Raw genomic sequence first — 13,022 nt, 5'->3', positions numbered from 1 at the left:
CGTCGGCAAAAGCAGGATCGAAGAGTGATCTGATTTTACAAAAGCTGGGCGAGGGAGAGCTTTGTAAGGGTTGCAGAAGGGAGTGTAGCAGTGGCCAAGTGTGTTATCTCCACTAGTGCTCACCTGGATGTGCTGACAAAACTTCAGAGAGATTTTTGTCAGCGACGCTCAATTAAAGTCACTGGCGACGATGATGACAGCCTCTGGATGTGCAGTCTCCAGCGTGTTGATGGTCTTGTACTGTTCCTTGAGAGCCAGGTCAGTATCAGCCTGTACTGCTGTGATGATAACAGCCGTGAACTCCCTAGGCGGCCAGTAGGGTCTGCACAGCAGCACTAGATATTCCAGGTCTGGGGAGCAAAAGGATTTGAGTGCATGCACGTTCTTGGTGTCACACCAAGCATTGTTGACCATGAAGCATACCCCTCCTCCTTTACTCTTCCCAGTGAGGGTTTTCGTCCTGTCTGCCTGGAACAGGGGGGTCCCAGAGGGATCGATGGCATGATCTGGTATCTCCTCCATCAGCCAGGTCTCCACGCAGCACAAAACGTTGCATTCCTTTGTTTCCCGCTGATAGGAGTTTCTAGCTCTCAGTTCACAAAGCTTGTTATCCAGGGACCGAACGTTAGCCAGGAGTACGCTAGGGAGTGGCAGCCGATTTGCATGCCGTCTCAGCCTCACCAGGATGCTGGCTCTTCTCCCTCGCCTTTGGTACTTCTTCCGAGGTAGTGGCAGTGTAAGAGATGAGTCTCCCATGGATCGCGCAAGCAGGAGTTCCCAGTGTAGGAAAGGCGGCACATAGTGGGTAAATGCCGTCTTTCTGATGTTCAGATGTTCTGACGTCTATCGTATCTGATGTGAATATCAGCTACTGGAACAGAAAGTCGTAAGTAAATCGTAGCAGTTAGTAGTATACTGTAGATTTAGAATGGAGTTTGCAACACAGCCGTCGTGATTATGTCTCTCCAAATGGTCATAAATCCTGCCTCTCAGGATCTTTTTCAACAATCTCCCACTACTGAAGTAAGACTCACTGGTCTGTAATTTCCTGGGTTAGCCCTACTCCCTTTCTTAAACAAGAGAAGAACATTTGCAGCCATCCAGGACCTGCAGCATTCCTCCAGAACTTTGTGTGTTGCTTCAGATTCTGCAAGTGCAGTCTCTTGTATGTCTGGGCTTGTATCTGTGCTGTAGAAGAATCAGAATCAGAACTGGATTTGATATAACTGGTATATGCCCTGAAATTCATTGTTTTGTGGCAGCAGCACAATAAAATAATAAAAACATTATGCATTACAATAAGAAATATACTTTATATAAAAATAAGTAGTGCTAAAAGAGAACAATAAAAGAAAAAAAGTAGTGAGGTAGTGTTCATGGTTCGTGAACGATTCAGAAATCTGATGGTGGCGGTGAAGAAGCTGTTCTTAAAATATTGAGTGTGTGTTGGAGGTCATTAAGAATGAATGCTACCTTTTTGAGACATCACCTTTTGAAGGTGCTGTGGAGGACAGTGCCCATGATGTAGCTGGCTGAGTTTACAACTTTTTGCAGCCTTTCTGATCCTATTCAGTGGCCCCTGCATACCAGACGGTGATGCAAGCAGTTAGAATGTTCTCTGTGATACATTTGTTGGAATTTGCGAGAGTCTTTGGTGACATAACAAGTCTCTACAAGTTCCTAATGAAATGTAGTTGCTGTCACTGTGACACGAGTTCACTCATTTGCTTTTTCAATGTAGGGTTCTGAGTTATGGCCCCAGCTTCAGTCAGAAGCTGGTACCGGAGAAGTGACTTCAGCCACAGCATCCTCTCTGCTTTTGGGAGGCACAGACTGCACACAGACTCTTGAGGAGTTCCCTACTATGGAGGAAGGAACAATCACCATTACCGAAGAACTGGGGAGTCCGCACAGTGAATTTGGACCGTTCCAAACCCTGCAAATGTTTGGTAAGTGCTCAGTTGTGTGTATTGACCCATCCTTTGATTTTAGTCATGTTTTGAATTTTTTTTAATGGGACCCATGGACTCACCACTTTGTATAAAAATAAACCTACCTCTGACATCTCCCCTATATTTTCCTCCAATCGCCAGTATGTTCACTTTTGTTAGCCATTTCCATCCTTGGGGAAAATGGTCTCTGGCTCTCCACTCTATCTATGCTACTTTCATCTACCTCTGTGAAGTTGCTTCCTTCACTCCAAAGAGAAAAGTCCTAGCTCTCTCAACCTGTTCTCATAAGTCATGCTCTCTAATCTTGTTAAATCTCCTCTGCACCCTCTCTAAAGCTTCCACATCCTTCCTATAATGAGATGACCATAACCTAACACAGGACTGCAAATGTGGTCTTACTGGAGTTTTATAGACCTACAACATTACTCAAATTCATTACCTTGTACTCCTGTACCTCTTTTCATTCCCTCTTGTTCATCACATATTCTTCTTCCTCTTCCTGTGATATCCCTTTCTTGTTGTTCGGCCACTTGTTCATAAACAGAACTCACTCACTTGTCATTAGTTTGGAAGATGGTCCAGATTGCAAAATGGTTTCAGTGCTGTCCTGAACACATTGTGTGTAGGCCTCTGTTAGTCTTGATAGACCATGGATTTGCACCTTGGAAAGTTTCCAGGGCGCAAGCCTGGGCAAGGAGGTCTGGCAGTTGCCTAAGCTGCAAGTCTCCCCTCTCCACGCCACCGGTGTTGTCCAAGGGTAGGGCATTAGGACCCATACAGCTTGGCGCCAGTGTCGTCGCAGAGCAATGTGTGGTTAAGTGCCTTGCTCAAGGACACACACGCAGCCTCAGCCAAGGCTTGAACTAGTGACCTTCAGACCACTAGGCGAACGCCTTAACCACTTGGCCACGCGCCAACACCCTGAACACATTAAGGAGCTGTCAGGTGCTGCCTCACTTCATCAAGTGATTAACAGTTACCAGCTCTTGAAGGAAGCAATTCCTCAGTCCCTTCAGTCCGAACCACCGTTCATGTGCTTGTGTACATTGAAACATTGCGTGTACTGTGAAATTGCCCTGAATCTACATCTCCTTCATACACATTTTTCTGTCTAGCTTAATTGGTCTTGTCAGTTCTTATTCTGTCCTCAACCTACACAGTACTGTAGAAAACACCTAGGCTCACTCTGTCCTTAAAGCAATAGTTCTCCAACTCAGACCCTTGTGGAAGTCCTCACCATCTTCATCTTTTCTGTACTGTCATGATCAGTCTGTATACAGTGCTGTATTGTGAGGTGAGAGGGGAAAGATTTCAACGGGACCTATGGTTTTGCACACGGAGGCTGATATATGGAACGCAGTCACAGAGAGAACGTGCAAATTCCTTAGGACAGTGGTGGGAATTGAATCCCTATCAGTGATCCAATCACAAACAAAAGAAAATCTGCAGATGCTGGAAATCCAAACAACACACACAAAATGCTGGAAGAACTCAGCAGGTCAGACAGCATCTATGGAAAAGAGTACAGTTGATGTTTCAAGCTGAGACCCTTCACCAGGTCCTGCCGAAGAGTCTTGGCCTGGAACATCAACTGTACTCTTTTCCATAGATGCTGCGTTGACATGCTGAGTTCCTCCAGCATTTTGTGTGTGCTTATTATCAATGATCATTGGTGGTGTAAAGTGATCGTGCTAAATGCTTTGCTGTTGTGATGTGATACTGTAACAATGAGATCATATTTTATCTTAGTTACTGAGAAATTTAATTGCATTTTGCTGTTTCTTTTCATTCTTATTCCCTTTAGTCCTTCTACTGCAAGTAAGTTTTTCATTGCATCTGAGCATATGTGAACAATAAACTCGACTTGCATTTCTGTACCTTGCCTGATTAAATGTCTCTATAACTGCCTTTTAAACGTGGCAGTGTGTTCCCGATTGCTTGTATTTGGAACATTGTACACGGTGCTAAGTGCTGACCAGACATGCCTCTTCCATCAGAGCTGCAGAAAAGCGATCTGTCCCCCGCCTTAGCACTTGTTGCCACCTGCTCCATGGAAGGCAATATGTCTCAATCCATCCATCACTCTCCACTGGAATTTGCCCCTCTGAGGTAAGACAAGTTTAAAATCAGTGTGCTCTGTCAAAGTGCGGAATCTGATTATTTCACAATAAAACTTTCTAGTCTGGCACCCTTGGGACCTGACTAGTGCCAGACAACGAGCAGGGTTTTCATGAAACCTTAACCTCATTGTACTTGTGAATTTGACAATAAGCTGGATTTGACTATAGAAGTTGCCGATGATCGTCTTACTGCAAGCAGGAGAGCTGTCCTTTTAAAGTATAGACACTCTGAGGAGTATGGATGGTAGGTAAGTACAAGCAGGCTATTTCCACCGAGTTTGGGTGAGACTAGAACTGGAGGTCATGGGTTAAGGGTGAAAGGTGAAGTATTTAAGGAGAACCTGGAGGAACTTCTTCACTCAGAGGGTGGTGAGTGTGGAACGATCTGCCAGCCAAGCTGGTGAATACAGGTTTGATTGCAACATTTACTAGAATTTTGAATAGGTACATGGATGGGAGGGGTTTGGAGGGCTATGGTCTAGATACAGGTCGATGGGACCACGCAGAATAGATTTGGATAGGTATATGGATAGGGGAGGAATGGAGGGCTGTGGTCTGGGTGCAGGTCGATGGGACTAAGCAGAATAGTAGGTTGCCATGGACCAGATGGGCTGAAGGGCCTGCTTCTGTGCTGTAGTGTTCTTGGACTCTTATCCTATTGGAATCTTCCAATAATTACTGGAAGATTGCCAGACTTACAAATGGATTTAAAAGAACATTACTGTTAATTCTTAGAAGTGGATAGCCAGAGACTTTTCCTGGGTAGAAACAGCTAACACAAAGGGCATAATTTTACGGTGGTTGGAGAAATGTGTAGGCTGGGTGGCAGAGGGAGTATTGTATTTGGAGAGTGCTGTGTGTGGAACGCCCTGCTGAGGGTGGCAGTGGAGACAGATACATTAGGGACATTTAAGAAACTCTTAGATAGCTACATGGATGATAGAAAATCATGTGGGAGGGAAGAGTTGAATTGATCAGAGCAAATTAAAAGGTTGGCAGAACATCATGCTTCAAAGGGCCTGTACTATGCCCCCTTCACTTGGATTTCCTCACTTGTAAACCCCAGTGAGTTCGGATTGGCGTAAACATCTCCTCCACAATCTCCGTCATCACAGGAGCACCACAAGGATGTGTACTTAGCCCCCTGCTCTACTCACTTTACACCTATGACTGTGTAGCTAAGTACAGCACCAACATGATATGCAGGTTTGCTGACACCACTCCTGTGAGCAGTATCAAAGGGGGTGATGAATTAGCATTCAGGAGGGAGATTGAAAACTTGGCTGAGTGGTGTAATAACAACAATCTTTCACTCAATGTTAATAAGACCAAGGAACTGATTGTAGACTTCAGGAGAGGGAAACCAGAGGTCCATGAGCCAGTAATTATCAGCAGATCAGAGTTAGAGAGGGACAGTAACTTCAAATTCCTGTCCTAGACCCATCATACAAATATTATTGTGAAGAAAGCACAACAATGCCTGTACTTCCCCAGGAGTCTGCGGAGGTTCAGCATGTCATTGAAAACCTTGGCAAACTTCTATAGATATGTGGTGGAAACTGTGCTGACTGACTGCATTACAGCTTGTTATGGGAACATCAATACCTTTGCGTGGAAAATCCTACAGAAAATAGTGGATTTGGCCCAGTACATCACGGGTAAAACCCTCCCAACAATTGAACACATCTACATGAAATGTTGCTGGAGAAAAGCAGCATCCATCGTGAAGGATCCTCACCACCCAGGCCAGAATCAGAATCAGGTTTATTATCACAGGCATGTGTTGTGACCATAGCAGCAGCAGTTCAATGTAATACATAGAAGAAGAAAAAAAATAATAATAGTAAATAAATAACTAAGTCAATCACAGTATAGGTATATTGAATAGATTAAAAATCATGCAAAAAACAGAAATTATATACATTAAAAAGTGAGGTAGTGTTCATGGGTTCAATGTCCATTTAGGAATCAGATGGCAGAGGGGAAGAAGCTGTTCCTGAATCGCTGAGTGTGTGCCTTCAGGCTTCTGTACCTCCTACCTGATGGTAACAGTGAGAAAAGGGCATGCCCTGGGTGCTGGGGGTCCTTAATAATGGACACTGCCTTTTGGAGACACCGCTTCTTGAAGATGTCCTGGGTACTTTTAGTACCTAAGATGGAGCTGACTAAATTTACAACCCTGTGCCCCCCCCCCCCCACCCCCACACCAGACATTGATGCAGCCTGCCAGAATGCTCTCCACGGTACATCTGTAGAAGATTTTGAGTGTACTTGCTGACATACCAAATTTCTTCAAACTCCTAAAGGCTGTTTTGCTTTCTTTATAACTGTATCAATATGTTGGGACCAGGTTAGGTCCTCAGAGATCTTGACACCCAGGAACTTGAAGTTGTTCACTCTCTCCACTTCTGATCTTTCTATGAGGATTGGCATGTGTTCCTTCGTCTTACCCTTCCTGAAGTCCATAACCAGCTCTTTCGTCTTACTGATGTTGAGTGCCAGGTTGTTGCTGCAGCACTACGTCACAAGTTGGTGTATCTCACTCCTGTACACCCTCTTGTCACCATCTGAGATTCTACCAATAATGGTTGTATTATCAGCAAATTTATAGATGACATTTGAGCTATGCCTAGCCACACAGTCATGTGTATATGGAGAATAGAGCAGTGGGCTAAGCATACACCTGAGGTGCGCCAGTGTTAAGCATCAGTGAGGAGGAGACGTTATCACCCATCTGCAGAGATTGTGGTCTTCCAGTTAGGAAGCCGAGGATCCAATTGTAGAAAGAGGTACAGAGGCCCAGGTTCTGCAACTTCTCAATCAGGATTGTGGGAATGATGGTATTAAATGCTGAGCTATAGTCAATGAACAGCATCCTGACATAGGTGCTTGTGTTGTCCAGGTGGTCTAAAGCCATGTGGAGAGCCATTGAGATTGCATCTGCCGTTGACCTATTGTGGCGATAGGCAAATTGCAGTGGGTCCAGGTCCTTGCCGAGGCAGGAGTTCAGTCTAGTCATGACCAACCTCTCAAAGCATTTCATCACTGTTGATGTGAATGCTACTGGGTGATAGTCATTAAGGCAGCTGACATTCTTCTTCTTAGGCACTGGTATAATTATTGCCTTTTTGAAGTGAGAACTTGGGAACTTCCACTCGTAGCAGTGAGAGGTTGAAATTGTCCTTGAATACTCCTGCCAGTTGGTTGGCACAGGTTTTCAGAGCCTTACCAGGTACTCCATCAGGACCTTCTGCCTTGCGAGGGTTCACTCTCTTTAAAGACAGCCTAACATCAGCCTCTGAGATAGAGATCACAGGGTCATCAGGTGCAGCAGAGATCTTCACATCTGCAGTTATATTCTCCCTTTCAAAGCGTGCGTAGAAGGTGTTGCGGTCATCTGGTAGTGAAGCATTGGTTCCATTCATGCTATTGGGTGTTGCTTTGTAGGAAGTAATGCTCTTGCTCTTTTCTCTCTGCTGCCATCAGGTAGAAGGTATAAGAGCCTCAGGTTTCCATAAGACCATAAGACAAAGGAGCAGAAGTCGGCCATTCGGCCCATCGAGTCTGCTCCCCCATTTCATCATGAGCTGATCCAATCTCCCCTTTAGTCCCATTCCCCCGCCTTCTTACCATAACCTTTGATGCCCTGACTACTCAGATACCTATCAATCTCTGCCTTAAATACACCCACTGACTTGGCCTCCACTGCTGCCCGTGGCAACAAATTCCATAGATTCACCACCCTCTGGCTAAAATTTTTTTTTCGCATCTCTGTTCTGAATGGGCGCCCTGCAATCCTCAAGTCATGTCCTCTCGTACTAGACTCCCCCACCATGGGAAACAACTTTGCCACATTCACTCTGTCCATGCCTTTCAACATTTGAAATGTTTCTGTGAGGTCCCCCCTCAGTCTTCTAAACTCCAAGGAGTACAGTCCAAGAGTAGTCAAACATATGTTAACCCTCTCATTCCCAGAATCATTCTAGTGAATCTTCTCTGAACCCTCTCCAATGTCAGTACATCCTTTCTTAAATAAGGAGCCCAAAACTGCACACAGTATTCCAAGTGACGTCTTACCAGTGCCTTATAGAGCCTCAACATCACATCCCTGCTCCTATACTCTATTCCTCTAGAAATGAATGCCAACATTGCATTCGCCTTCTTCACCACGGACTCAACCTGGAGGTTAACCTTAAGGGTATCCTGCACGAGGACTCCCAAGTCCAGTTGCATCTCAGAACTTTGAATTCTCTCCCCATTTAAATAATAGTCTGCTCGTTTATTTCTTCTACCAAAGTGCATGACCGTACACTTTACAACATTGTAATTCATTTGCCCCTTCTTTGCCCATTCCCCCAATCTATCCAAGTCTCTCTGCAGACTCTCTGTTTCCTCAGCACTACCGGCCCCTCCTCCTATCTTTGTATCATCAGCAAACTTAGCCACAAAACCATCTATTCCATAATCCAAATCGTTGATATACGATGTAAGAAGAAGTGGCCCCAACACAGACCCCTGGTACCGGCAGCCAACCAGAATTGGATCTCTTTATTCCTTCTCTCTGTTTCCTGCCAATCAACCAGCACTCTATCCATGTATGTAACTTTCCCATAATTCCATGGGCTCTTATCTTGTTTAGCAGCCTCATGTGTGGCACCTTGTCAAAGGCCTTCTGAAAATCCAAATACACAACATCCACTGCATCTCCCTTGTCTAGCCTACTTGTAATTTCCTCAAAAAATTGCACTAGGTTTGTCAGGCAGGATTTTCCTTGAAGGAAACCATGCTGAGTTCTGCCTATCTTGTCATATGCCTCCAGGTACTCCGTAACCTCATCCTTGACAATCAACTCCAACAAATTCCCAACCACCGATGTCAAGCTAACAGGTCTATAATTTCCTTTTTGCTTCCTTGCCTCCTTCTTAAATAGTGGAGTGATATTTGCAATCTTCCAGTCCTCTGGAACCAGGCCAAAATCTGTCGACTTTTGAAAGATCATTGCTAATGCCTCCACAATCTCCACTGCTACTTCCTTTAGAACTTTAGAGGGTGCATTCCATCTGGTCCAGGAGATTTATCTACCCTTAAACTATTCAGCTTCCTGAGTACTTCCTCTGTCGTAATTGTGACTGCGAATATTTCTCTTCCCTGACACCTTTGAAGTCCGGTATATTGCTGATGTCTTCCTCAGTGAAGACTGGTACAAAATACTCATTCAGTTCCTCCGCCATCTCCTTATCTCCCATTACAATTTCTCCAGCATAATTTTCTATTGGTCCTATATCTACTCTCACCTGTCTTTTAATCTTTATATACTTGAAAAAGCTTTTAGTATCCTCTTTGATATTATTTGCTAGCTTCCTTTCATAGTTCATCTTTTCCCTCTTAATGACCTTCTTAGTTTCCTTTTGTAAGCTTTTAAATACTTCCCAATCCTCTGTCTTCCCACTAATTTTTGCTTCCTTGTATGCCCTCTGCTTTGCATTTACTTTGGCTTTGACTTCGCTTGTCAGCCACGGTTGCATCCTTTTTCCATTCGAAAATTTCTTCTTTGGAATATATCTGTCTTGCACCTTCCTCACTTCTCGCATAAACTCCAGCCACTGCTGTTCTGCCATCCTTCCTGCTAGTGTCCCCTTCCAGTCAACCTTGGCCAGTTCCTCTCTCATACCACTGTAATTTCCTTTACTCCACTGAAATACCGACACATCGGATTTCGGCTTTTCTTTCTCAAATTTCACAGTGAACTCAATCATGTTGTGATCACTGCCTCCTAAGGGTTCCTTCACTTCCATCTCTCTAATCACCTCTGGTTCATTACACAATACCCAATCCAGTACAGACGATGCCCTGGTGGGCTCAACAACAAGCTGTTCTGAAAAGCCATCTCGTAGACATTCTACAAATTCTCTCTCTTGAGATCCATTGCCGACCTGATTTTCCCAATCCACTCACATGTTAAAATCCCCTACAATTATCATAACATTGCCCTTCTGGCAAGCCTTTTCTATTTCCTGTTGTAGTTTGTAGTCCACATCACTGAAGCTGTTTGGAGGCCTGTAGATAACTGCCATCAGGGTCCTTTTACCCCTGCAATTTCTTAGCTCAACCCATAAAGATTCTGTACCTTCCGATCCTATGTCAACTCTTTCTAATGATTTAATATCATTTCTTACCATTAAAGCCACGCCACCCCCTCTACCTACCTGCCTATCCTTCTGATACACTGTGTATCCTTAGACGTTCAGCTCCCAGAGACATGCATCCTTCAGCCACGTCTCAGTGATGGCCACAATATCATACCTGCCAATCTGTAGCTGTACAACAAGATCATCCACTTTATTCCTTATGCTGCGTGCATTTAAGTATAACACCTTAAGTCCAGTATTTGGTACTTTTTGCATTGATCGCACTGCAACTTTATTGCACTGCAACTCATCCCAATGGCTGCAAATTTGCTCCATCACCTGCCTGTCCTTCCTGACATCCTTACTGCTCACTACCTTAGATCTATTTCTGTTTTCCCTCTCCTCCGCTCCATCGTTCCGGTTCTCATCCCCCTGCCAAATTAGTTTAAACCCTCCCTAACAGCTCTATTAAACCTTCCTGCCAGGATATTGGTCCCCCTAGGATTCAAGTGTAACCCGTCCTTTTTGTACAGGTCACACCTGCCCCAAAAGAGGTCCTAATGATCCAGAAACTTGAATCCCTGCCCCCTGCTCCAATCCGTCAGCCAAGCATTTATCCTCCACCTCATTCCATTCCTACTCTCACTGTCGCATGGCACAGGCAGTAATCCCGAGATTACTACCTTTGCGGTCTTTCTTCTCAACTGCCTTCCTAACTCCCTATATTCTCCTTTCAGGACCTCTTCCCTTTTCCTACCTATGTCATTGGTACCTATATGTACCACGACCTCTGGCTCCTCACCCTCCAACTTCAGGATATCTTGAACGCAATCAGAAACATCCCGGACCCTGGCACCAGGGAGGCAAACTACCATCTGGGTCTCCTGATTGTGTCCACAAAATCGCCTATCTGACCCCCTAACTTTCGAGTCCCCTATTACTACTGCCTTCCTCTTCCTTTCCTTACCCTTCTGAGCTACAGGGCCGAACTCTGTGCCGGAGGCACAGCCACTGTTGCTTCCTCCAGGTAGACTGTTCCCCCCCCTGCCCAACAGTACTCAAATAGGAGTCCCCTAACACGGTCCCTTAAGAGCTGCAGCTTGGCGCACCTGTCGCAAATGTGGACTTCCGGGAGGCTGGGAGACTCCAGGACCTCCACATCTGACACCGAGAACAACAAGCTGCCCTCACACTCATACTTCCCATTTCCTCAAATAACAGGAAAAACTGAAACCTAAATCTACCTTGCCTCGCCCGCTTCCGCCTAAGCCCGTTGAGCCAAAGCCCTTAAACCCTGCTCCCGGCTCACTCCACTGCCTGCAACGACGCTGCCCGCTGTTTAAGACTGTGTCCTTTTAAAATCTTCCTGGCTTCACTGCCTGACGTCACACGCCTGCGCAGTCCCGCCCCTCTTAACTCCGATGAGAATAAGAAAAAATCAAAATGGCTCCTGCTGCACTTCCGTTCTGCTCCTCTGACTTCTTTCTCCAAAAAAAGACCTGGTCTTGCACCACCAGGTTCAAGAATAGTTACTACCTCTCGATCATCAGGCTTTTGAATAAAAGGAAATAGCTACACTCATTTAAGGACTCTGTTATATTGTTATTTTATGCTCATTATTTATTACTATTTATTTATATCTGCATTTGCACAGTTCACAGTTAACAGTTCCTGATGTTTACAGTTACGGTTCTATAGATTTACTAAGTATGCCTGCAGAAAAAGAATGTGTTGTAAGTGGTGATGTGTATGTACTCTGATAATACATTTTACTTTGAACGCTGTAATGTTCCTTGTTCTAAGCTTGCTGTCCTTTAGTTGCCTCTCACTGACAGGTAGACAATTCACTCTTTACTCTGTCAGGACCTCTGAGCCTCTATCAGTTCCAGTGCAATACTCAACTGACTGTCATGATCAGCAGGCACGGTGGGGGTACAATTATCAGCTGCAGTGCAGATTCCAGGTGACAGGATGAATAAGGCAGCTATTTACTGTGCATAAATGAGAGAGAACTGGAGGTGTAGATACAGAGGTCATCAAAATAGTGACATCAGTAAATGCTATTAATTGAAGCATAGGCCAAGGGTTGAAAAGCAGAAGTTTTATTAAACTTTAGTAGAACCATGTTCAGTCCATATAAGGGAGTCTGCTCTCTATGTTATAAAAATAGATGTGGAGCCACCAGAGATGGTGCAAAAAGTCCAATGAGTCCAGAAGTGATTAACCAGTCAGCAAAACTGAACAAGAAGCAAACTGCTTGAGAAATTCCATGGGTCAAGCAGCATCTACGGAGGGAAATGTATAGCCAGCATTTCAGGTCAAAACCCTTCATCTGGACTGAGAGATGGAGGGGAGATGGTCAGTCTAAAGAGGTGAGGGAAGGGGTGGACAAGAGCTGGATCCAGGTGAGGGTGGATGATAGATGGAGAGGGGAGAGTGCAAATGTAATCCAGTCTGGAAGGTGATGGGTAGATCCACTTGAGGGCGAATGATAGATGGATGAGAGGAGAGTGCAAGTAGTGATAAGCAGTGAGGTAAGTGGGTTTTGAAAATGTGCTGGGGGCAGCCTGCATGTATCACTTCACTTCCACTGCCAATATAGACTTACTAACGCTAACTGGAATGTCTTTGAGATGTGGAGGAAACCGGAGCACCCAGAGGAAACCTACCCGGTTTACAGAGGGAATACCATTCTTGATAGATAGTGGCAGGAATTGAGCCCCAATTGCTGGCACTGTAAAGTGTTACGCTAACCTCAATGCTACCGCACCACCCTTGTTGAGCTTTGCTGCAACATTAGTCTGGGCAACTTCTCTCTTGTT

At 44.9% G+C, this 13,022-nt stretch overlaps 1 protein-coding gene across 5 annotated transcripts in view; it reads left to right on the top strand.

Annotated features, from left to right (window-relative positions):
• Nucleotides 1-13,022, top strand: part of LOC140726095 (uncharacterized) — a 76,896-nt gene that overhangs the window by 12,851 nt on the left and 51,023 nt on the right. For all 5 annotated transcript variants that reach the window (XM_073042047.1, XM_073042046.1, XM_073042045.1 and 2 more), the window contains exons 3-4: nt 1,742-1,949; nt 3,950-4,061. In XM_073042047.1, the coding sequence (XP_072898148.1) occupies nt 1,742-1,949; nt 3,950-4,061 (320 nt within the window). The remainder of the gene's footprint in view (nt 1-1,741; nt 1,950-3,949; nt 4,062-13,022) is intronic.

Source organism: Hemitrygon akajei, chromosome 4, assembly GCF_048418815.1.
Source record: "Hemitrygon akajei chromosome 4, sHemAka1.3, whole genome shotgun sequence".
Lineage (NCBI taxonomy): Eukaryota > Metazoa > Chordata > Chondrichthyes > Myliobatiformes > Dasyatidae > Hemitrygon > Hemitrygon akajei.
The sequence above is the reverse complement of the archived record's forward strand: the minus strand, read 5'-3'. Positions and strand labels throughout refer to the sequence as shown.